Source organism: Pundamilia nyererei, unplaced genomic scaffold (genome assembly GCF_000239375.1).
Source record: "Pundamilia nyererei isolate P.nyererei 1_Seehausen unplaced genomic scaffold, PunNye1.0 scaffold00033, whole genome shotgun sequence".
NCBI classification, from domain to species: Eukaryota; Metazoa; Chordata; class Actinopteri; order Cichliformes; family Cichlidae; genus Pundamilia; species Pundamilia nyererei.
The window spans coordinates 1,657,603-1,682,201 of record NW_005187434.1 but is presented as its reverse complement, the minus strand read 5'-3'; the positions used below and the strand labels follow the sequence as shown (position 1 = coordinate 1,682,201).

The 24,599-nt window shown below is 41.4% G+C and overlaps 2 protein-coding genes across 4 annotated transcripts in view; both read left to right on the top strand.

The window, feature by feature from the left end:
* Window positions 1-2,102, top strand: part of LOC102214313 (tetratricopeptide repeat protein 28) — a 181,830-nt gene extending 179,728 nt beyond the window's left edge. For all 3 annotated transcript variants that reach the window (XM_005729441.2, XM_005729440.2, XM_005729443.2), the window contains one exon: window positions 99-2,102. In XM_005729441.2, the coding sequence (XP_005729498.1) occupies window positions 99-1,711 (1,613 nt within the window). In that variant the 3' untranslated portion in view covers window positions 1,712-2,102. The remainder of the gene's footprint in view (window positions 1-98) is intronic.
* A 1,926-nt stretch (window positions 2,103-4,028) lies between these two features.
* LOC102214020 (phosphatidylinositol transfer protein beta isoform) lies at window positions 4,029-21,628 on the top strand. The gene is made up of 11 exons (XM_005729439.2): window positions 4,029-4,093; window positions 6,239-6,269; window positions 7,490-7,635; window positions 7,855-7,946; window positions 8,072-8,079; window positions 8,184-8,258; window positions 8,338-8,421; window positions 12,253-12,330; window positions 14,517-14,627; window positions 15,023-15,145; window positions 18,664-21,628. The coding sequence occupies exons 1-11, from the start codon at window positions 4,074-4,076 to the stop codon at window positions 18,709-18,711; spliced, it is 816 nt and encodes a 271-aa protein (XP_005729496.1). The 5' UTR covers window positions 4,029-4,073; the 3' UTR covers window positions 18,712-21,628.
* The last annotated feature ends 2,971 nt before the right edge of the window (window positions 21,629-24,599 follow it).

The following is a 24,599-nucleotide window of genomic DNA, read 5'->3' as shown; positions in this document are numbered from 1 at the left end:
GGAATCTGAACTGTGCATTGGCACTTTTTAACAGCCCGTTTTTATCCTGTGTTTATCTCATGTCACATTTTTCATCATCTCTTTTCTTTTATGTTCAGACTCCACAGAACTGCCCAAGCGCTTGAGCCTGGACAGCTCATCCTCCCTTGAGTCCCTAGCTTCAGCCCAGTCTGTGTCAAACCCCCTGCCCATGGGATACTCAAGCCTTCCCTTCTCTCCTCCTTGCCTGGACAATCAAGCATCTGATGCCATTTCTGTTTATAGCCTTAGCTCTGTAGCCTCCTCTATGAGCTTTGCTTCCAAGTCAGACTGTGATTTCCTTGCTCATCGGCAGCGTGGTGGGGTCACGGCACACTACTCGGTCCACAAACACCCTCATGTTCCTCGCAGCCGCTCGTCTCCCCATGGAGCAGCTGCTGCAGTGGCGGGAGCCCGCGGAGATGAGGAGGAATATGAGGGCTTTTCCATTATCAGCAGTGAGCCCCTGGGAAGTCATTGTGACTCTCTGCCTTTGCCACCAGGCCACAGCCAGCGCCACCACCGGGGAGGCAGGGGTGTCGTCGGTGGCTCCAGCACAGGAACGGGGAGAGGGTACACTGTATCTGTATCATCGAGGGGCAGTGTCAGCACCCCAACATCTCCCGTCAAAACAAACCTGGTGCCCAGCCCAAACTCACCGTTTCAGAAAGTCGGTAAGGTGAGCAGCTCAGATACAGGAGAATCTGACCAGTCCAGTACTGAGACGGACAGCACTGTCAAGTCTCAGGAAGAAAAAACTGTCCCTCTAGATCCTCAGGAACTGGCCCAGAAGATTCTGGAAGAGACTCACAGCCATTTGCGTGCTGTGGGTAGTCTTCAGAGGGCTGGTGCAGAGGCCGGGACAGCTGGAGGAACCTCAGCACGGAGTAGCGCATTCCGCTCTTCTGAAACTAGTGCGTTCAGCCGTCCTAACAGCGGCGCTAGTGGTCGAGCTCAGTCTTCCCCAAGACCCAAACCTCCCTCCCGATCTTCTTCACTGCAGAAGATAAGCTCTGGCTACAATAGCCCTGCGGTCTCTGAGTCTTCCCAAAAGGAGGGCAGCCATCCTTCACCCACTTCAGACACTCACGCACAGTTCAAATTAAAGTACCCGAGCTCCCCGTACAGTGGCCACATCTCTCGTTCCCCGAGCAACGTGTCTCCCAGTTCTGGTCACCAGTCCCCTGCTGGTAGTGCTCCATCTCCTGCTCTTTCCTACTCCTCTACAGGCTCTGCCTGCTCTACATCAGCTGACACGGCGGATTTGGATCGACTAAGAAGAGGGGTCATTGATGAAAAAGTACAAGCTATCCACAATCTAAAGACCTTTTGGGCTAATGCTGCGGCCCAACAACAGCAACATCTAGGTCCCGTCAAAGCTGTCCACAGCACACCCGGTCCTCTCGCCTCTGCCAGCAGAGATGTACTAAGTCTTCTGAACCTCTCCCCGCGCCACTGCTCCCCTAACGACACCCAAGACAGCCTGGAGCTGCGGGAGCTGGGGCTGCAGTCACTGGATAGGGGTAGCAAGAACTCTTCCAATGGACATCACTGCTCCAACCCCAGAAAAGTGGCCCCATCACCTACTATTTCCACTAGCAGTAGCCCTGGTGCTCGTTCTATCCGACTACCTGCTGGCAATGGATACAAGTTCCTGTCACCTGGAAGATTTTTCCCTTCCTCTAAATGCTGAGACATTTAAAATGGTCCAATACTTTTACCTATCATTTACTATCCTGGGTGCTGGAGGGGTAGGGCACTTTTTGGGGACCGCCATTGGTCCATCAAGGTTGACTGACAGCGAGAAGGATTTCTTTGGTTGTGAGTTTGATTCTGCAGAGGCACATGAGTGCTTTAGAGAGCGTCTAGTCTTTGTGCCCATAACACTGTAAATGGCAATGAAAAAAACTCAACGACCTGATACTGTGTTTGTGTGTAACTGTGTGTCAGGTAGATGTTAATGCCATTTGGTATTTTTTCCCCCAAAAAACGTTGCTGTTCGTGTGGGCCAAGATGCAACAGCTATGACTGATTTCTTCCATTTTTTTTTTGTTTTTAAATTTAATGGTTATTGTTATTGTTTGTTATTGTTATTAATATAATAATTATTATTATGTTTTGTAAATTAATTCCAGTGTTTCACAATCAGTATTAAGCGTTTTTATATGATTAAAAAGTGAACAAACCTGTACCATGTAAAGATGGATAGAGTGGAGAAAAAGATTTAATATTTTTTATTGAAATCAAAAGGGCATTTTGCCTGATTTCTTTGTGAATTGAGTGTCTGCTCTGAAGCATGGATTCTCTTGCTATTCAGTGTTAAGTACCATGTATGACTTTTTAGCCCATGATTTTTTTAGATTAAACATGAAAGTTTCATGACAACCATCTGTCATTTATCAGTAAACTGTTTCAATAAAGCATCATGTTTGCTTTCTTGTATTCTTGACATTATTCTTTTGTGTGGCTTCATACATCTTGACCTTGACCTTATTCCAGTTCAAGTTGGGACGGCTGTCGCAAAAAGAGAAATGATTAGCATATCATTTAAATCTTATATTTACTTGAATATAATACAAATATAACATAGCTAAAGCTGAAAGTAATATGAACAGTATAATGAGAAAAATATTTGCCCTCTTTTTGTCACGTCAGATCCTCTGGAGTAGAGAGAGCAGACGCAAATACAGACTAAGGAGACGGAACTGGATTTAACGAAAAGCAAACAGTTTATTTTTGGCTGTACAAAAAAATTAAAAAGAAAGATGGACGGGGACTAAGCTTAAACTAACAATGCTAAACTGGAGGAAGGTATATACTAAACACTAGATACCTGGAATGTGAAAACCTGAAACATGGAAACCGAGATCAGAAACATGAGCTTAGATGAACAGATGATATAACGAGGGACAAAAGGAAACTCACACAATAAATACACAAAAGGATGATCAGGGAAGTCGAGGCAGCTGGACAACACAGGAGGAACAAATCAGATTGAACAAAGTGAACCCATTGGATGCAGGACAAGAGACTATCAAAATAGGACAGGAAACAACAGACGCAAGCTTGACACAGTGACTGGGGAGACACGAGTAAACACGGCGACAAAGAATGACTAAACACAGAAGAAGATTAGACACTGAGAGAGAACTAAGATTGCTAAGAACTGAAGGCTAACAGAAACAAACTTAAAACATGATGAAAGAATAACCATGAACCTAAGAATCGCAATGAATATTCAAAAGCAAATAGCATGATGTCCAGAACTAGAAAACACTGGGTCACAGACAGTGCCCTGACACTTTTTGCCCTTTACGGGGGTTTCTTTTTGTATGTTTGTCAAACTTCTATGGGGGTTTTTTTTGGTTTGTGTTTATGTTTTTGGAAAGCTAGTCCAGTTAAACTAGTCACACCCAGGTCTGGTTATTAACAGGGTATAGTAGCTTTTAAATGAAATTATCATTTAAATACTGCAGTTTATATTTACTTCTCTGTTAAATATTACAATTTGTTTGATGACCTGAAACAAATATGGTGCAACAAATATGGAAAAATATGTATGGACGGATGCACAAGACATGGGTAACTTGCACACCTAATCCTACACAGTATATATAGGTTTTGGGATAACATAAGCTACTATCCAGTCATCTTTTTCAGGGAATACCTTGCTTATTTCAGTAACAACAAAAGAAAATTACATTTCGGTTTCAGTGTTTGTGTCTTTGTACCGTCTTTAATTAAATATGGAGTAATTATTATTTACAGATTTAAATTAAATTATTCATATATTACATATTTAGTATATTTAGTATATTTATATATTTTTTACGCGTTCAAGTGTGGAATAACGGATTCTAAGTAATCCATCCTCAAATACAGTGGGTGGGTTTAAAGTCACCAAAGAGAGATTTCATTGGATGATGCCAATCGTTAGGCCCACCTCTCCGTCATTCCGCAAATCACCGCTGCAGAAGGAGGGACCTGCCGCCTCACTTAGTAGCCCATGACGTCAGTTAGTGGTAGCTGGGCAATACTGAGAGGAAGAAGTTAAGATGGTTCTCATCAAGGAGTAGTAAGTGCGGGGTTTCTGTTTAAACTGTACTTTTCTTATTATTTCTGAAAGCACTCTATAGGTTAGTATAGATCCGTGCACTCACGGCAGTTTTTTTCAGTCCCTGTGCGCTGATGCAAACTTTTCATCTTGTCTCGGGGTCAGCGTCAGGCACACGAGGGGAGGATGGGATTGGCCAAGAGCGTCTCTGGCCTACCGGCTTTGACAGCAGATTGTCATTCTCTGACAGCTGCTGGTTTCCTGTAGTTTCTCATATGTTATCGCCAAGCTGATGGCTTCTAAACGCTTCAATCTGCGGTTTTTGTTATGTGGTTTTAAAGCGCAGACATTTTCTTTTTCAAAGCCTCGAATTGGCACCCGAGTTGCTAACGCTAATTTAGCTAACTGCCTAACCTGAGGGGAAGTTAACTGGAAGCTGTAAGTTCTCGCTGTCTTTGTAGTATTGACTCAGAAACTGTCGGCGCCAGCTAATCACCCCAGCATAACACATTTTGATTACTTAACGAATTGGTAGTTTGTTCACTCCTGTCTGTTTCAAGCATCAATCATTTTGCATGTAGTAAAGACGAAGCTAGCAGCTGTTAGCCTTAGCCTTTTGGGTTTTGAAATTGCATAAAAGATTTCAGTTTCCATTTGTAAAACCGCTATCCTTGGGTTAGGCTGAATATGTAAGCAGGCTTCTTACTTCACATCTTACCAAATGAATTGGGTTCAAGGCAGGAAGACTGAACACTTAATCGTTTTTAGAGATAAAGAAAGTGAATATAAATGGGTAGATGGAGGATGTGAATGGGTCATGTTTTGCATCGCACGGGAATTCTGAAAATAAGGATTGACTTAGATTTGACTTATGTAAAAACCTTGTTACAACATTGTCTTATTCCTTAAATATAACACAGTATTGCTGCCAGCATGCACCTCAGCACTGTGGCGCCCTAATTCCATCAAAGTCCCTGTGTGGTAAGCAAAAAGAAGCACTGGAAGTCTGAATTGGCACTACCTGCACTATTGCATGTGGCCACTTACTGGCCTACAGGAGTGAAGGAAGACTGTTCCCGCATCCCTAACACCCCACAATCGCTCACTGCACTCAGGCTCACATGGTTTGATAAATTTGACATCTTCTGATGTTGCCTGCACATTTTGTTTGCTTCAAACTTAAACGTCACTAATTACAAGTCCTAGCAGCATTGAAACAAAACATCTGATGGTGGATGACATTTAGTTCAGCCTTGTTTGACCAGGGATGGTCTTTAATGGTTAGAAATCTTGAATAATAGATTCAGATCTGTTTTGTCTTCTTAACTAAACTGCTTCGGCTAAGCTCACTGTATTTCTGGCCCCACCTAACTCACATTATTAAAAAAAACAACAACAACAACAACAAAATAAACTTTCTGTAGTCCCATAAAGTTTTGTCTTAATTCAGCTCTAACTTTTTCAACCAGGTCTAGTAATAGGTTCCTCTCATCTTGCTGATGTCAGCAGTATGTCACTATGGGTGGTTCTAGAAGTATTTTTTCCTCAGGAAGAGTAACTTTGAGTGTCTTCCTGTTCCTGGCAGTGAGCAGGTCTCTGTGTGTCATCGTGGTTCTTCTGGTTTTGTAATCCGGAGTCCCTGTAGTTATGTTCTCATTGCTTCTTCTGGACTTTTCTGCATACTGTGTGACCTGACAGGCAATTGTCATGTTGCATTCATTGTGAATACAGACAATAATATAAGGCGTGAGTAAATGTGCATGCTGATTTGGCATGGTAATGAGTAATATTTAGAGACTGAACCTTTTTATAAATAATTTCAATAACAAAGGCTATACAGGCTTTACTGCCAAGATGTAGAGACATTTCAGGCTCCAGAGTCAGTTTTATTGTTTTAGGATGTATTATCACTGTATTATTTATGCCACATGCATCTGCAGTGTTTTCTTTTTTTTTTGTCCTATTGTGTGTATGTGCTCTAACTCACTCTTAAAAATACAAATGTCGGCATACGTCTAGAAGAATACTCCTTCTCATATATGGGTCGCTGCTTTAGATTGATGTGGAATGATAGTTTATCTCATGAAATTGTCTAATATGAAACAGCGGATTTGAGAAATGCGTGCTTCATGAAAGTTACTCATCATATGTTTCTCTCTTTTGCAGCCGTGTGGTTTTACCCTGTAGTGTCGAAGAGGTGAGTAAGTGGCTTAATAGCTTGTTATGCTATTAAGATGTTGTAAATGATTAACTTTTTGTCAAGTCTGCTTATATTTTCTTTGTTGATGCCGTTGACACATAATCATGTTGACAATAACAAAATGATGACATTAACAGCCATAAAAAGTTACAATAAATTAATAATAACTAAATAAGGAAAAAGTCATAATAATGTTAAAGGATATGAAATGCACTTCTTCATACTTACAAATATGTAGTTTCTTTTCTATAGTGCCTGTACTGTTTGTGTGGTTGTAAACGAGCCCATATTGATGCTGGAAAAAAAGTCCATCCTCTGTTAGTCTGACTGTTTAAACTGAGTCAACCCTCAGTTCCTTTTTTGGGCTTTAATGTGTCACTGTGGCGTGGCAAAAAGGAAATGTTGCAAGTCTCTGACATGTGCCTTTTGTTTAAGACAGTTCTTTTCCACTCACTGATAATAAAGACATGGCAGTGTTGTATCATTTCTGTTGTTTTGGCTGCTGGCTGCTAAAACCAAGAAAAAGCTTAATTTTGCAGATGTTGTTTGTTTGAACCAGCAATCGTTCTCTGTGTTTAGAGACATTTCTGTAATAAATCCCAGACTTTCAGCCAGCTGCTGGGATGCAATCTCTTGGCAATTAGTGCTGCATATCCAAATTCAAAATATTTGAAAAGTAATTCTTGTCTTTGTGGAAGAAATGTTAACAAGAGTTATGGTAGCTGATTATTAGTCATTCTCTTCTTCTGCTGTTTGATGTTCAAACATCATAAGTAAGTTAATTTAGCTTTAAGATGGTGGAATTGGGGAACACAGCAGCAGAACTGAAAAAGCTGGCTTAAACATTTAGCTCTTCAGCAAGTTTTCTCTGCACGTTATAGAAATCTAACCTACGCTAGAGTGGCAGCAGGACAATAATAGAGCTTAAGAATTTTATGGTTACTTTTTTTTTGCACAGTTTTACAAAACAGGTCATGGGTTGAGTTCTGTTCCTACAATTTCACTGTATGGGACAGACAGAGAGAAATGAATGAATTAAAAAAATGTTATCCATATAAAATATTTGATTTACTTTTCTGACAGTTTTGGATTTCCTGTGTTGTAAAATGTTGAGAAGAGAAAAAATTGGTTTGTGATTTAGATGTATGTCACAGTAAAAAGTAGTTAAATCTACTGTCTAGCATCATTTTTTTTATATTATGATGTTTGTCTTGCAGTATCAAGTGGGGCAGCTGTTTTCTGTGGCTGAAGCGAGTAAAAATGAGACGGGTGGTGGTGAGGGCATTGAGGTACTCAAGAATGAGCCATATGAAAAAGATGGAGAAAAAGGACAGTACACACACAAAATTTACCACCTAAAGAGGTATGTGCTTTCCTTTGTATTTCTTCTTTTTTAGAACATTGATTCTTTCTTATAGTGTAATAGTGCAGTGCTACCAGGCAGTGTCAGTGTTGTCTTATCTGTGAAGCACTTTCAGTTCATTTGCTAACTGTGCAATCTTTGCTGTAGAAAAAATAGGTGATAAGTCTTCCTCCTTCCTTTCTTTTACCTGTACCTCCTACCCTCCACCACACCCTACAGTAAAGTCCCAGGATTTGTGAGACTCCTAGCTCCTGAAGGTGCCCTGATTTTCCATGAAAAGGCTTGGAATGCCTACCCCTACTGCAGAACCAGTGAGTCCCCTTCCCAGCACCACTTAGTTTAGGTTTGCCTTGAAACTCTTCTTCTCACTTTTAAATTAAGTTCATGTCTTGTCTTTCTTCCCCCCTTTTTTTCCTTCATGCCTAACCTGGAACAGTTGTGACGGTATGTAACCCTAAATGGGTTTTATTAGCTAAACTTAAAGTTAATAAGAAAAAAAATTACATAATTTTTTTCTTCATTATGTTTCTTCTTTCTCTTTATTCTAGAATGAATATATGAAAGATAATTTCTTCATTAAAATTGAGACATGGCACAAACCAGACCTTGGAACGCAAGAAAATGTGAGGACATCAAAGCAAACGGATGTCTAGTATGAATCATGAGTTTTATTTTCTAACATATCTTTTTGTATCTGCTCAGGTGCACAAACTAGACAGTTCCACGTGGAAGAATGTAACGGTGGTGCCCATTGACATTGCAGACAGAAATCAAGTGGCCCACGCTGTAAGTAGCTTCATACACAGTATGGCGCCTTCATGTGGACAACTTTGATTATTACAGTTCTTTGTCATGAGAATGTTTCGTAAGCAGGTGTTTTATGGCTCTGTTTATGATTTAATTTGAATATATATGTGTTTTCCAGGGAGAGAGAAAAACGACATCTAGCCTTTCCTATGTAATAGGGATGCAGATGAATAACACTGATGAAATGAAACAGCACTTTCTTTCTATTCTCGTCTAACCAATTTATTGAATTGCATATATATCTGAAAGTAGCTGAAAGAGCATTTTGTTACTACTGAGCAGTCTGTGTGACTTATGACTTACTGCATGTTTCTCTGGTGTGATATTACTGCAGTCCAATTTAAAATCCAGAATAAACGGTGTTTGTGCGATCCTTTCTCTTGCCTATATAGCACTCTCAAACTGTTAGAGTCAGAGTTTAATTCATGAAAACAATACAGACGAGCTAACTGACACATGGTCGTTTCATCTGTGGAGTTTCAGGGAACAATCTTTTGGCTAAATCGGTTTAGTTTATGTAGTAAAGATTTGCTCTTGGTTTGGTCAGAAATCACGCCGTCCATATAAATCACATGTTGTCACAGCATGTGGTTTCTCTGCTCAACTTTGTCTTGCTCTTAAGCATTGATTATTCTCAGCTACGGACACAGACAGCCAAAGTCCTGACAGCCAAGTAGTCATTCTTTGAAGTCTGCCACTTGGGGTGTACTTGTAGTTGGTGCATTGTAGTGTAAATCCACAGCGGACAGGAAAAACTGGCAGATATGCAGACACTGTGCTCTGTCTCATAAACAACTGATCACTAGGACCTGAGTGGACTCTAGTGGACTCACAAGATGTGATCAAGGCTTTAACACAAGCAGAGCTGTGTGCATCTGTTTTTCTGTTTTTGTTTTTTTTCAGTTAATATAAACTGGTAACCAACCGGATGTCCTAGTTAAAGAAGAAGTAGCACTTAATGTGTCTGTGCATATTCACTGACTATTACTACAGTTTCAGGGAGGCTAATAAAATATTTTGAAAATTATAATGACTGTTAGACAGATTAGAATTCAGTATCTTCTAGCTCCTGCTAAGCTGTTTATTCACAATGATTTTTTTTCTTCTACTTTTTTGCTGGGCTTTAGCTTTAGTTTTAGTTTCCAAAGTGTGTTTCTCGTTTCAATTTTGTTTTTATTGTTTGAAAATGTGTGTAGTTTATATTAATTTCACTTTTAGTTTTAGGTTTTTTTTTAAATTATTATTGTTTGGCAGGCATATGTCAGGAATAGGTTTGGCAAAATCATTACAGATTTTACAGTTAAAACAAAAAACTTGTTGAAAGTACTTGACTTAGTCTTGTAGACATCCAGAATCACTATAAACGCGTCTATCAAAGCGTATTGTAGTCATACAATATCCTCAGTTTTAGTTAATAAAAATAAGGATATTGTGTCTATATATTTTTTAGTTTTCCAGGTTCACAAACAGTGCTTATCCATCCTTTTTTTTCCTTCTTCTTCCCTCCTAAAAATTGCTTCAGGGCCATGGTGCTAACACAGAGCCACAGACAATCATTTACATTTAGACCTACGACTAGTTTAGAGTCACTTTACTTAATGTGTATGTTGATGTTTTGTGTGTCTGTGAGGAAAAAACTATTCGCAGATATCTCAGATTTGTAACTCACCAAGTCATATGTCAGCCAGGCACCACTTTAAAAAGCACGAGAGAGACTGGAGCACATTTTTTAGTACTTAACTCAACATTTGGATTTTATTTACAGGCTGTCATGAGCTTCAAAACAGTTGTGTATGTTGTTCTTACAGCAACATACTTGATTTTTCAGGTGTGATTATTCATTCATGGAGCTGAAAAAGCTGCCTGTGCTCGTGGCATCGACGATAAGTAGAGCATTGCAAGTGAAGAGAATCTTTGGCAATCTTCATAAACCTTTAGTCAATCCTGACCCATTTTATAAATATTTTACTGAAGTTGGCATCAGGTCCAGCCCATCTCCTTGGTATTTTTTATTTTGGTTTGGTTTGTCTGTGAGTTTTTCCCCAGTCTCTCTTTGTATTTTCTTTATAAAGACACAGAACATTAATTGCTCTCTGGGCTGTCGTGTACTTGGCTGACTGTTCTGCTTTATTGGGCTATGTTACTTCTTAGTTTTGTTTTGTTTACTTGTGTTTTTTGTGGTCTGTTTCTTTGCACCGTTTGAAAATGTGTTTGCTGTGCTGTAATAACACAGTGCATTAAAAATAGTTGATTTCAAGAGTGTGTCCCAATACAGCCAGCTGACTGGAGAGATCTTTGTATTTAAAAATGTACACATACCAGTTGAGGATAAATTAAAGATTTGAATACTGCTTGGAATCTCTGAAATCATATTTGAAGATGTTGCAGGTTATTGCTCTTATTTGACATCACATTGCCTCATTTCAATGTGACTGCCGGTATGCGTGCAAGCATACATGTGGCTATTTGGCCGAGAAGCCCTAGTTTCTGTGTGTGTACATGTTTGTTTGCGGTGGGTAGTTAACGAGGCGGACGTGTTTGCCTTGCTGGAGGAGTGTGTTGTGTCTGAGGGCCCTATCAGCCCTCAGCCTCGGGCATGACTGCAGGCTCTGGGGCGTACCGCCAGCACAGATGAGTTTGTTAGTGTAATTAAGGTTCACAGTGCTGCGTGTGCCGGAACTAGACAAACACACACTCGACGTAAACACACTTGCAGTCTAATACACACTCTTTTAGAAATGGCTTCTTTTCGCGTACCACGGCACATCGATTCACAGACCTCATTAGTGCAGCACAGTGTATTGTTATAGTGATGGAGCTCTCAGCATTAAAACACCCAAATTAGAGAGAAAGTGTGGGCTTGTGTGTGTGTGTGTGTGTGTGTGTGTGTTTTTTAGTGGTGTGTTTTTATTTCTTTCCACACGTTTGGCACCCTCCTGTTGGATAGTAGCCCTGAAAAAGTAGCTTTTAGCTTCAGGCGCATCATGATTTATTTAAAATTGCTGGGCCCTTGAGCTGTTGATAATTTTAAAGCCATTTCATTTATTTGTATTATTATTTCTCGTCTTTTTTTTATTTATTTATTTTTTTTTACATGAGAAAGTCAGGTCTGTTAAGTTTTTCGTGCTCGTCACGTGTGCTCAGTATCCCTCTACATTTTACTATACCCTTTAATACAAAAAGATCTTGGTGCATTGGGGGGAAAAATTAAAGGGCAAAAGTGCTTAGTTCACCAGAATATGTTGGCAGGACATGACCTTTTGAATTGGATACTGTATATGGGGTAAAAGGTTCTTTTGCAGTTGGAGCTGCAGACATACAAACTTAAATAAGCAGCACAAATCCTCATCAGCACACAACAGGTAGATGCAAGTACATTCACTTATATTAACTGGCATCCTCACCCTAATTAAACAAGCGTCAGAGCCCCCATACACAGATCGGTCTTATCTTCAAGCCACTTGTGAGCACAGCTGTGTTCTAGTCCTGCTTTGTGACATTATCTGCAGAGATGGAAGGATTTGTGAAAAGGGAGAAGCCCTCTTCTGACTTTTCTTGTAGCTAAGCTGTTTCTGCTCTTTGTTCCCTTACTCTCGTCGTTGAATAGTTGTCCCACATTTCCATCTTTTCATTTAAAAACGGTGTCTATGTTTTTGTTTTTTTTAAATTGGGGTAAAATCCTGCAGATTTCTTGGCTCTTGTTGCAAGATGAAACAAATACCAGTATTCATAAATAAGCTTGCCTCAGCTTTGTTAAATATTCTGTGCTATATATTCTACTAATGAAAGTAACTGAAAGTTTCATTGTAGGACTACAAGGAAGATGAGGATCCTGCCATTTTCAAGTCTGTCAAGACTGGGAGAGGACCTCTTGGTCCCAACTGGAAGGTAATGCTGTTGTAAACTACATATATTTTAAACTGAAAATGGTCTACATCCATGTGACTGTTTCAGCACCAGTTCAGAAATAATCATTTGATAAAATACAGACTTCAACTGCACAGTGGCTGCTTACATAGACAATAAGGGCTTCAGTGTGTGAATAAATTATTGCTGGTTGAGGCTGATTTCTTTGACTTTCTTCTGACAAAGGATCACATGTTTGGGTGGTATAAATCCAAGGTAGCATGTAGTTACCAATCAAACTCAATTAGGCGATGAATGCTAATATCTGTGTCAACTATTTCAGCCCTCTTGGGGTTGGCAGTTTTGACAAAAGTTTCCTCTCTGGGAGCCAGGCAAATTAGTGTGGATGCTCAATGTAAATACAGCAGAAGTGGATTTTTCTTTCTTTCTCGCTTTCGTTTTTTAAAATGAAACGCGATGCATCTAAGAGTTTTGAACACGGCCTTAGGCCACAGGGTGCTTTAAAAAAAAAACAACAACAACAACAACGGAGGCAAACATTTGACCCATTTGCCAAGTTATAGGAAAATGGGTATATATCTGGCCATCAAGACCTGGATTAGTAGTCTTGCTCTCATGGATTTTGCTTCTATATTTCATGACTTTGTACAGTCATGTGCATTGTATGTAGTTGCTGCAATGTTTTGATCTCCAAAGTCTAAGTGCAGCTTGGACATGTTGTGTCAGCCAAAGATTGTGTTTTGTGTGGATGTCCCTGCAGCAGGTTTATATAGCAGGTTTATGTGATGAGATCTAGGCATTAAAAGTCTTTTACAGGTAACTTACAGAGCTGCAAGAACACTCAGGCTTCGTCCACAGCTGGAAGTAAAGTGTCCGTTTGTGGACTCAGAGTCTAAATTGGCAAACAGCAGTTCTGTATAAAGAGGGACATATTTTGATAAGGGGTAAAAAGTCAATAAGTAGCTCATCCACAGAGAAACTTTGTCAGTAGTTATGTTGCTTTCGCCTGTAAACCCCGCCGTACCCCGGGGCCACACGACCGGGTCCTGTTCGCTGTTGGAGCACAGAGGATTTCTATTCTGCAGTGGAGCCCTCAAAGTTCACCATGGGAAACTTTCCTCTGCTTCAAGAATTTTTGCAGAACAAAGGCAGCCAAACAGCTTTAAAAAGTATGAATAAAGAAGCACAACTTTTATTTTGTGTTTTTAATTAGATCACTTTCCCGTCCGCTGTGGACATGGAAAAAGACTGTTTTTGAAAAGGTGGGGGGAGAAAGTAGTTATGTGACAACAGAGGCACAATTTCTGCCAGCTTCTCAGAGCAATAAAACTCTTGTCTATCTCTGCATGCACACATGCTTGCATATCGGTACCCTTTGTATTTCTGAAAACTTCTGCTCCTTTGAGTGGGGCACAGAGAGGGAGAGAAGAAATGTCACCGTAAGTGTTTTGATGTAGAATCCGTTTCATGTGAAGTTCTCCTTTAGCGATGACAACTTTTCTAAACCCACTGCAAATTTAGAAATGTTTCTCATTTCCCTTCTCTCACGCTTCTCCATGATCGTAGCATCAAACGGCAGTGGGATGAGGGCGATTGAGGCGGGTCTGTGGCATTTTCTTTTTGGAATGCCGAGCCAGAATGAAGTGATTAATTAAACAGGTGTTCTCAGAGGGAGAGTGTGTGTGTTCTGGGGGCGAGCAGGTCCTAGGTGTTAATAATGTAACCGGCTTTGCACTGCGGCGCCCTTATCGCTTCGTGAGCACCGTTTTATCTGCCTTCTGTGGCCACAAAGACATGCCTGTCGGGAACGGTGTCGCTGTCAGGGTGGAGGCAGAGAAATGGTCCCTTCATCTGGAGTTTATCCACTTTGCTGTGGTCCCCCCTCCCAACACCCAGCCTCTTTTCTTCTTCTCTTCTTCAGAGCGTGCGGCAGAGTGCAAGCAGCGGATAGATTTAGAAAGTGTGCTGTAGATTAGGGCACTTTTATCTGTGCACAGCACATCTTCATGTTGATAATTATTTCAGCAACCTTCATGCCCAAAGCATTATGCATTAATGAACGAATCTTAGATTTGTCAAAAATAATGCCTTCTGCTGCTTTTACAACTGTTCTCTTATTGGAAAGTTTCTGTCAAGTTTTTGCAGCGCGTTATTCTGATATAGTGACGGGTTGTAAGTCGGATTCTTTTCCCTGTTCCTCTCAACAGAAAGAGCTGAATAGTAATCCTGAATACCCAAGGATGTGTGCCTACAAATTAGTCACAGTCAAGTTCAAGTGGTGGGGCCTGCAGACCAAAGTGGAGAACTTCATCCACGAGGTTAGTGACATATTTGGGATTAGGATTCAACTTTATTGGCATTACACATGTATAAATACAGGATAACGAAATATAGTAGAAGACGGAAAAACTCATTTACACAGTTGGCTCATGAGTTATATTTAGAGAGTATTGCAAGTTTGCGCTTGCAATACTGTGCCTCTTCTGTCTGGGTGGGCAGTGCTTGATTAGTGCTTAATTATTATAAGCAAGCTGTAACTGCAAACATGATGAGGTAATGTTTGGGGGCTCTATAGTCAAATGGAACTTAAGCCAGTAGGATACAATAGAGTAATTTGTATTTAGAGTTTCTCAAGTTTCAAATGTACTTATAAACACTCGACTGTTGCTAAATATCACCCAGTCCTAACCAAGCCTGCTGCTATCTACCACAGCAAGAGAAGAGGATCTTCACAAACTTCCATCGCCAGCTCTTCTGTTGGATTGATAAGTGGGTGGAGCTAAATATGGATGATATACGGCGTATGGAGGCGGAAACGCAGAGAGAACTGGATGAGGTGAGTGTATAAGTAGAAAATCACAGTTAAAATTTAACTTTAAGTCTGGTAAGTGATGGATTTGGTGCAAGAGAAAATAAAACTTTCCCAACCCTAAGCACTTTCTTTGGTTAAATTTCTCTTATTCGCTGTGCAAAATCCATATAACACAAATTTTAGTTATCTAGCTGTTGTCTTCCATTCACTAGAAGTAGAGTGTGCTAATGTGATAAAGCCGGAGGACTGCTGGAGTAAATGTAGTGGCTTAAGGGCTCCCTGTGGAGTCTTTGACCCTTAGTGGTGCGATCTAGCTGACTTTCTTTGAGTGGATCCTGGTGTTATTTACCGAGTGCACAAGTAAAAGGCCCTTTTATTAATATATGTGAATTCAAAACCTCATAGTTTTTAGTGTTTTGTTTTTTTAAAATCAATATTTTCAATATCAATAATATTACATTTAAGATCAATCGCCATATTTTTTCCTTTTCATGTATGCATTTTGTTTGTTACTAAACATCCTTAAACTGTTTGGTAATCAGCACAAAACGGATGACTGTGAGCACAGTGTTTGTTCTTCCTCATAATCCCATTTCTATGATTGCCTTTATTGTATTTTTATCCAGAGGCGTAAGAATGGTTCTGTACAAAGGCTACAGAGGAGTAGCAAGGCCAAGTGTAGGTCTTTGTACTGCTGTTTGTTGTTACTGGTAGGGCAGCATCTTAATGGGGTTTCTGTTAGCCTGGCAAGGCTGTGCCGCATCGTGCCATATAGCTAATTATGATCCGAAACATTTCCACTGTCATCTGTAGGCCGCCTGTGTTCCAGTGTATCCCATGGCTAGTGCATGATGGTCTCGCCTCAGCTTGTGATGTGTAACAATGTCTGCCAAGTGCAGGGTATTTTTATCCCCCAACCGTAACTCTGCATGAGTCTCTATAGTTGGGGGATTAGTTTACGTTCTGTGTCCATGTTTGCACACTTCAGCATCCATCCATCCATCCATTCGCTTCCGCTTATCCTTTTCAGGGTCGCGGGGGGCGCTGGAGCCTATCCCAGCTGTCATAGGGCGAGAGGCGGGGTACACCCTGGACAGGTCGCCAGTCTGTCGCAGGGCCAACACACAGGGACAGACAACCATTCGCACTCACATTCACTCGCACATTCACACCTAGTGGTAATTTGGATTATCCAATTAACCTATCCCCACAAGTTGCATGTCTTTGGACGGTGGGAGGAAGCCGGAGTACCCGGAGGGAACCCACGCAAACACGGGGAGAACATGCAAACTCCACACAGAAAGACCCCGGCCTGATGGTGGAATTGAACTCAGGACCTTCTTGCTGTGCGGCAACAGTGCTAACCACCGTGCTGCCCTTCAGCATCATTTTCTTTATTTTTCTAACAATCAATCACTAAGTTGGAGTAGTTTATATAACCTAACCATTCGTATTATTATTCCATCCTTCTGTCCATTTTAATGGCTCATCCAGTTCAGGGTTGACCTTCACAGTAAACAGTGTCTGCTTGCAGGAACCTTTTATGTGTGAAAAGTCTTAATATATTGTCTCATGTTTTAAGTTGACAGAGCTTCGGTAGATGCTCACTTTAGACGACTTTAGTTTTTCTGTGCGGTGCAGTGGAGCGAGCCAGCACGGCTTGGCTGATTGCAGCTGTTCATGGCATGGTGCGACTTCACTTTGTGCTCTTCGGTGTTGAGAAAGGGCTTTACTCCACTGTGCTTGTGCTTGTGTGTGCACATACCATTTCACATTCGAGGTCCAAAAGCAGTCATCTAAGAGGAAACACTGGTGAAAAGCATCCATTTCTTCACCACAAAAACATCTTCAGTTGCATTTTTGTAATGTTTCTCTTTGTGCTATTTGAACACAGGATAACAGTGTTTGACTGAGTCTCAGCAGTACAGATGTGTTTTTTTAAGTGTTCATCCTGCTACTTCTGTCAGTAATCACATTATTAGTAAATACCCAGTGACCCAGTTCTGCTGGCAACCACAGAAGCCCATGCCATAACACTGCCTCCACCATGTCTGACAAATGATTTGCTAATCTTAGTCTTATTCCTTCTTCGTACTACGTACTGTCTATATTCATGTTAATAAAGGCATTTTTTGATTATAGGCTTCGACAGTGGTGTGCCAACCTCCTCAAGAGTGCTCCTCAGGTAGCTAGATGTTGTGAACAGGCTTTTTCTTTAAAAATTCCCCCATTTTTAGTTGTCTTCTGTGGTATTTCAGGCCGTTTAGGGTTACTGAGCTGCCACTGCTTTTGTTCATTTTAAGAAGGAGCTATAATGTTCGATTTGATAGCTCACATGCAATAAAACCTACTTTTATTGCAAATTGAGAGCTCCTATGAAAGGCTAGCATACAAGTTTAACACAAGTAGTTATATATGTACACAGAAGTTCCTGCAGTCCAGTTAATCCCCATAGAAAAATAGTCTACTTCTAAATCACAGGCTTCAGTTTCTGCGTCTTGCATTCACTCTAAACCTCTCCACTGCCTTGCTCTTGAAACTTCTCCAAATATCAGTCTGGGAGCTTTTGGCCGTACAAGGAGAACAAGGGAGGAATCTGGGCTGGACCGGCCAAAGTGGGCCAGTCTCAAACATTCCTGGCTCGCTACCAGCATGCAGAATTTTTGCGCTTTGCCTTCTCACATCTCGCCCAGCTGAGCATGTGTTTCCAGTTTTCCCTCGGAGTAAGTAAACAGGTTGGTACAATCAAAGACGGCTGCGGCAAGCAGGGCAACAAGCCTGAACCTCAAAGCTCAAGGGTTACCAGGGTCACATTTGGGTGGTGGTGAGAACAGCCTACACACAAGTCACTGCCCTTCACGTTCTAGACAAACACAGCACTGGGTGAATGGAAAAACCTAGCATTAAGGAAGCTGTATACTAATAGTCATATCTGAACTCTTTAAGTATAGTGGTTGGGTGCTGATGGTGTGGAAGGAGGAGGTATGCGAGGACGGGGTGTGTACGAGGGGGTTTCAAGATGGCTCCTTTTTCCTCATTAACATACAAATGGAATTCTGCAGTTGAGAAGGAGTCTGTGCTGTGATTGAGGAGAAAGGGAGGGAGGATTGGGGGGTGAAAAGATGGAGAAGTGGGAGGGTGAATCCTCGTGCCATTTCATCAGATCTGTCTATTCCTCTGTTTAGAGCCAGTGTTGGTTTGAACTGTTCCATTAAGGTGTTCGGCTATCAGATTCTAACACTAATTGACTTTCCAAAGCCATCAGCCTCAGGGTGGGAGAATTTGAAAGTGATGCTTTTATCTACCTAGAAGACAAACAGGAGGCTTGATAAGGACTTTTGGAGCTGCCCTTTTTCCAGTTTACAAAAAGAAATGTAATGTATTTTTACTGGTTTGCAAAGCCAAAAGTAAGATTTAATGAATAGAAAGAAGTCCGACCCCTCCCAGTAACCAGCGACTCCTGAAGCCGTCATCTGAACTCTCCCTTACGTGTTTAGCTTGCATAAATCTAACGCGTGTTATTTCTCTCCCTTTCCCCACAGCTTCGCAAAAAGGGTGATGTGCGAGGAACCAGCGCTGCGGATGAATGAAAAGGATTTTAAACACCACACCCACAATGACAGCAGTTGTGAAGACTGCTAAGCGGGCTCCTTTGGTGCCACTTTTTTACCCTAACTGAATCACGCTGTGGAGGAGGGAGCGCTGCTACCTGCAATCAATAGAGCAGATCCCCGGCTTTAACCCAATCATAGTCACTCTATCCAGTGAGGAATTGATTTATAGCCACCGATACGATGCTGGCTGATGAGACTCAGGTTAATTTTGATCTTGGACAGAGAAAGGCCGGCTATGGCCATCAGGATATTGAGACCTAGTCTTCTGCAGAGATGCAAAGAAAATCTATTTACTTTTTAAAGAGAAAAACAAAAGCAAATTCATCAGCTTGATTCCACAGTGGCAGGTGTTGGACCAAATATTTCCAGCTCCCCCAACCTCCTGTTTTTTCCCTACCAAAAACCCCCCATTCCTCACAGAATGATGCCCTCTGTGACCTCTCTTTGTCTCTTCCCCAGTCTTCACTGTACACACTGTGGCTCAGTGTGTGGTTTGCATTCCCTGGCAGGAGACTGTTTGTCATGCTCTTGTTCCTTCCTGCCATAACCTCCATTAAGTGATTACTAACAGCCTTGGCGTCTTGGCCCGTTGTAATCCTTCTTCCATCACCCCCCTCACCTTATCGAAGCACTGCATCTTATTAACACTGACAATCATGTCTGTACAGGTATTCACTCTCACTCCCACATGCAAAGGTAACAGGAAGCCCACACACGCACACATTCATATGACACATGCAGTGTGCAGAGAGGATAAACATGTGAATTCATTCTTACCCATACACACTCACACACACACTCACTCACAGGTGTGGATACCTTTGTGCTGACTGATCTTTGAGAAACTCAAGCAGGGGCAGATCCTCGCGAGCTCTTTTAGCTAAAGGATGTTACTTTGAATATGTTTACAACTCTCACCCCCACCCTATACTGAAAACAGTCGCACATAACATACATTGCAGCATTCACCTCTCTAAAAGATGTCCCTAGAGGAAAAGAAACTGCACTGAAAAACAGCCACAGATGGTGCTACACCCCTCCAGCCTCTGTCACAAGCCAAACTGTGCTGCACTCACCCAACCCACCACCAGAGGCCTTTCTCGCTCCTCCGGCTCTCTGAGGTAGACAGTTTCCAGAAGGCCTCCTCCTCCTCTGCATCATTCTAGCTGTGTTTACAGATTTGCAATTGCCTTATCAGTGCCTAGTGGATACCAGTACCATGTAGAGTTGCTTATGTGTCCAGGCCTTTACACCTATCAGAGCTACTACACTTAATGAACCTCTGCTGCCAGCCATTGTTTTAGCTACCTCTCTCATTTCTGACTGGCCATTTTTCCTGATGCCCTAAAGTGTGTCCACCAAATGTTTTGGAAAATGTCAGGCACCCAGTTGAACCCTTAAGAGGCACATAGGTTTGGGTTCTTTTTTGTTTCGTTCTGTTTTTCCCATGTGAGAGGATCTATTAGTATGCCACACAATATTTTATGTCAAAGCGGTTCAAATACACGACTGTGCCTGGTAGCCGGTTTACAAATAAAATGTTCCTCCAAGCACTGTTTTTATATCAATACTGTGGTTGTCTGGTTGTCATCTGTAGATATGCTCTTACAGCTCTAAACAACTTATATAAAGTTGAGCACAGAAAAGAAGCTCCGTGCCACTTCAAGCTGCTGTCGTTTTATTTTTTGCGTAGCGTAAATACACGACACACTCGTGCTCAGGAAAAACACTTTGGTGGACACACACCTCGTAAGGGTTAGCATTAGCTGTTAGCTGGTACTTCTTAGGATTCTTGATTCTAGTCTTGACAAAAGAGCTTTATCAGGGCGCAGACTTGTATGTTATTCTTTTGTTTCCTGGTATGTGGAAGTGCAATTCCTTTCCATTCCCGCAAGCAGAACTTTGTTACTTTAACAGCCAGCGTGCACCGTTTGTCATGTAAATCTTTACCTCAGACCAGCCATTGGAAAGAGCTGCCATATTAATGTTTTCTGGCTTTTCAGCTCTGCATCCAGCTCTCTCTCTCTTTTCTTTTTTCTTCAGGCTTCAGAATTGTGTCACATCAGCCTTGAATATTAATTATGCTTGTGTTACATGTATACAGTATGTGTGGTTTGCTCATGTGTTCCCTTGTAATGTTCTTGAATATTTGTTTGTTTTGGTTGCGTGTCACTGTTTTAAATTGCCCAACATAAATTTGGGATTTGTGTTTAGTAATCGGTTTCCCGTTATTTCTCAAGGCAGATTATATGATTAAATACTTTCAGGAAAGTATTCTAGTGTGTTTGGTTAATGACAATCCTGTGAGGGCAAATCTGACCATGTCCACGGTAATTGGCTTTTCCAAAGAGAATAAATGGTGTTTGTGTGTTCAGCAAATATTGATTTAATATAGGAAAATTTGGAAAACTTTTGTCAGAAGCATTGGTTTTCAATAACAGAATCTTCTCAGGCTAACAATAAGACAAAGATTTGAGGCTGCAAAGATAATGTAGCCTGTTCGCTTTTATCGTCTTTATGTGTTAGAGCCACCTTTGTCTTTGTTACGGTCATGAATGCATAGGTCTCTGAGCAAACAGTGTAATTAGTGTTTCAAAGTTCATTTGAATGATTCCTCATGTGTGTATGAATAAAAAAAACTAAAAACAAGAACCCAGTGGAGAGAGGGAAAAGGAAAAATCTTAAATCAGTCGTTTGCTATTCTTCAAAACAATGATGTTAACAAAAGTGTTTAAAGGTTCTGATCAGCTTTTAAAAATCAGGGGTTGTGGTAACGAATGTATGATGTATTGTGCCTTTTTCTTTTTGCACATCTTTTTTGTGCTACTAAGTCTATATATTGTATCTAAATATAAATAAATTTCCTTTTTTTTTCTTCTTTTTTTGACAAAGTTTCCTGCAGTTCAGTTTGTGCTGTTTTTGTCTGATTCCTAGAAAATAAAGGTTTTACCTGAGGGGGATTTGATCAGTCCTCAGGGCAAAGGAGAGAGCTGTCATTTATTTGTAAAGCTTTAAATGGTCACAGTCTTTGCTAAAATACTATAAAAGATTTATTATTTATTTATTTATTTGTGCTATATGTTATTCTTTCTTTCATTTTGGCTCTTTGAATAACAGTTCTGTACTGTAGATTACTGATAAGACAAAAATGTCCTACAGATTTTGGTGACTCCAGCGTGGACCGCGCTCTCTACGACCTGCAGGTCAGGAGAGTCGCACAATAAACAGCGGAATCTGTGCTAAAGAGCAGGAAAAGCCACCAGTCTGCTGCCTGAGATAGCTGCCCTTTTTTTTTTTTTTATTGTTTGTGGAGGAATAGTCACATGTGCCTGCTGCAAGGAAACCAGCTATATCTGCTACAGAACAAGCAAATAATGCTGTTTCTAAAAGGGGAGATGGGCAGACTCGCCCACACACCTCCTGTTAAGTGGCAGCTCACAGTAGTCTACTGTAGGCATGCATCCATCCGTCCATGTGTCTCCCTCCCGAGGAAGATGAAGGGACATGTCATGAGTGAGCCCCTGTCGTTTAAATAGATACTGCAACAGATGAAGGAAAGAAATGGATCTCGAAGAGAGGCTCGAGACTTGACACAGCAGGACATCCAGGCGCGTTACCAAAGAAAGCCTCTGTGTTTACAGCTCCAAACACTTTGTTATAGCGGCTTGTTGCTTGATTGCATAAGCACACAGTATCCTGAAATCTGTCAAAATGAGTCGTGTAGGCCTGCGACACCTAGGAAAAAAAAGTTGCTCTAGTGTTTGTGCACCACATGGCTGCGTTTCCTGCCGCAAGACAACACACTCTGGTAGAACTTCTGTTTTTATAGGAAGTGGCACAAGTGAAGATTTAAACTCACAGTTTGGTCCACGCCTACCGTGTTTGTGTATGTGGCCCTCCCCAGGGGGGGGCCACATTTGCTCAGTGGCTGCAGGTTTTCTTGGAGAGGAAAGTTATTTCTGGTCTACACGGGTTAGCAGTGATGTCACGAGCGCTTCCTCATCCTCCGGGCTCGGGTCAAGTTTAGCCCCAGAGATTCTCCTGAGTCTTTCCTGTTGTTCTGAGAGAGGTGCGGAGTCGAGCGATGTGTGTGGGGTGGGATGGGGAGAGGAGGAGGCTGTTGCCACCCTCCCCTTAATACAATGGTGGTTCTTTTGGATGACAGATGCTGCTTAACCCATCCTGACCCAGGGAGCTGCGATGCCTCATCTGAATGACAGGCCCACAGAGGACACACTGATGCTCTGCTGCTCACTGCCTGAGCTGCACAGGACACTGTACCCCCAACAAGGGAAGTAACTGTCTCTTTGGGCAACCCCCCACAGTAATATATGTCTAGCTGAGGAAAGCTTAACACTCTGAATTAAGGGTAGAAAAGGGCACCCACTTCTGCTATCTTGTCCTATTGAGTAAAATATTGAGACAAATTGAGTACTAAATCACTGTAGAAAAGAGTGGTATTGTGACAGTGCTTGAAAGCCTGTAGACTCTCCATTGTCATGAAGTCGCCTCAGCAGCAGCAGCAGTAGCTCTGGGCTGCATTTATCATCACTGGGGACTCAGGAGGAAAGAGACCGTGCCATCAGTTTGTCATACTTAACTTGTCTGTCTCCATTTGAGAAGACAGTGTAGACAGAACTAGCAGGCTCTGTATCACAGAGTTATTAGTATTACTGTCAGACAGAACAATATCTTGATGTTGTTGCTGTTGAGCTGCAGAATATTTGCTTCTAATGCTCTTAATTGGGTTTTGGGATACAGTCTAGTCTTTACACATTTAAAAAACAAACAAACCCATGAATCCTAATGTCTAAAGCACAGGGTGATGCTCACACTTTCAGGTTCCATGACTAAAATTCTTGTCATGATAGATCCAGATGGCTTTTGGAATACGGAGGCAGCCGATTAACACGAGCGTGAATTAGCAGCAACAACACAACAGCATTCAGCACATCTGAACAACTTAGCATCCCTCCCCGTCCCCCTCTCACTCCAAGCCTCCCTCAGAACACAGCCACTACCCATCACTGCCTCTGCAACACGAGCTTCCGTTCTCCCAGCTTCAAGAAGTACATTTGCACGCGTATATTTGAGTGCCTTGTTCTGACCTGCTTCCAGGTTCAGCCCTTACATAACCGCCGCCTTTTTTTTTCTCTAGGTGCAAAGCTGAGCACTCTGTCTGCTTCTGTTAAATCAAAGTTTGTGCCATACAGAGCTGGTTATTTCTTTTCAGAACACAGAGCTTGTCCTCTTCATGATCCACAACACTGAGGAGAAATATAGCATGTGCATTATTGTAATAGGCTTGAACATTATATACATCCCATCATGTATTTGTTGTGTGTGTGTTGTGGCTGTTGAAGAGAGGCAACACACTGACCTCGCTGAACAAAGAATTAAAAATATCACTTTTTTTTTTTAAAATAGCACTTTCCACTGAATGACCATGTGACATTACAGTAGCTGCACATTTTCTTTCCATCTTCCCAGTTAAAGTATACCTCTGAGTATTGAAATAATTCATTTGAAAATACTATATTTGCTGTTGACAAATAAATTAGTGCATAAATCTACGTCGGTATAGCAGTTTAGATCATTACACACTCAAGTTTGTAAAAACGAATATCTAAAAGCTTCACTCTGACCAAGTCTTCTCCTCCGTCTTTGACACCATCCGCTAGGTGGCACTGTGTCTGTTTGGTAAAAGTTCTCATGGATACCCCAAAGGTATAGAGCTGTATTAACACCAAATTCTCCCACTTCCCACAGTGTCGAGAAAAGATGATATGGTTTTCTCCTCTGACCAAAAAAACTCTCCACATTTGGTGAATGAAAGTGCGTTTTGTTACCAGCACGCTCCCTTT

Excerpts from the sequence above, each read along its gene's own strand:
- LOC102214020 (XM_005729439.2), top strand. The coding sequence starts at position 4,074 with ATGGTTCTCATCAAGGAGTA. Across the intron at positions 6,270-7,489 it reads TACCCTGTAGTGTCGAAGAG|TATCAAGTGGGGCAGCTGTT; the intron begins GTGAGTAAGTGG and ends TTTGTCTTGCAG. Across the intron at positions 7,636-7,854 it reads AAAATTTACCACCTAAAGAG|TAAAGTCCCAGGATTTGTGA; the intron begins GTATGTGCTTTC and ends CACACCCTACAG.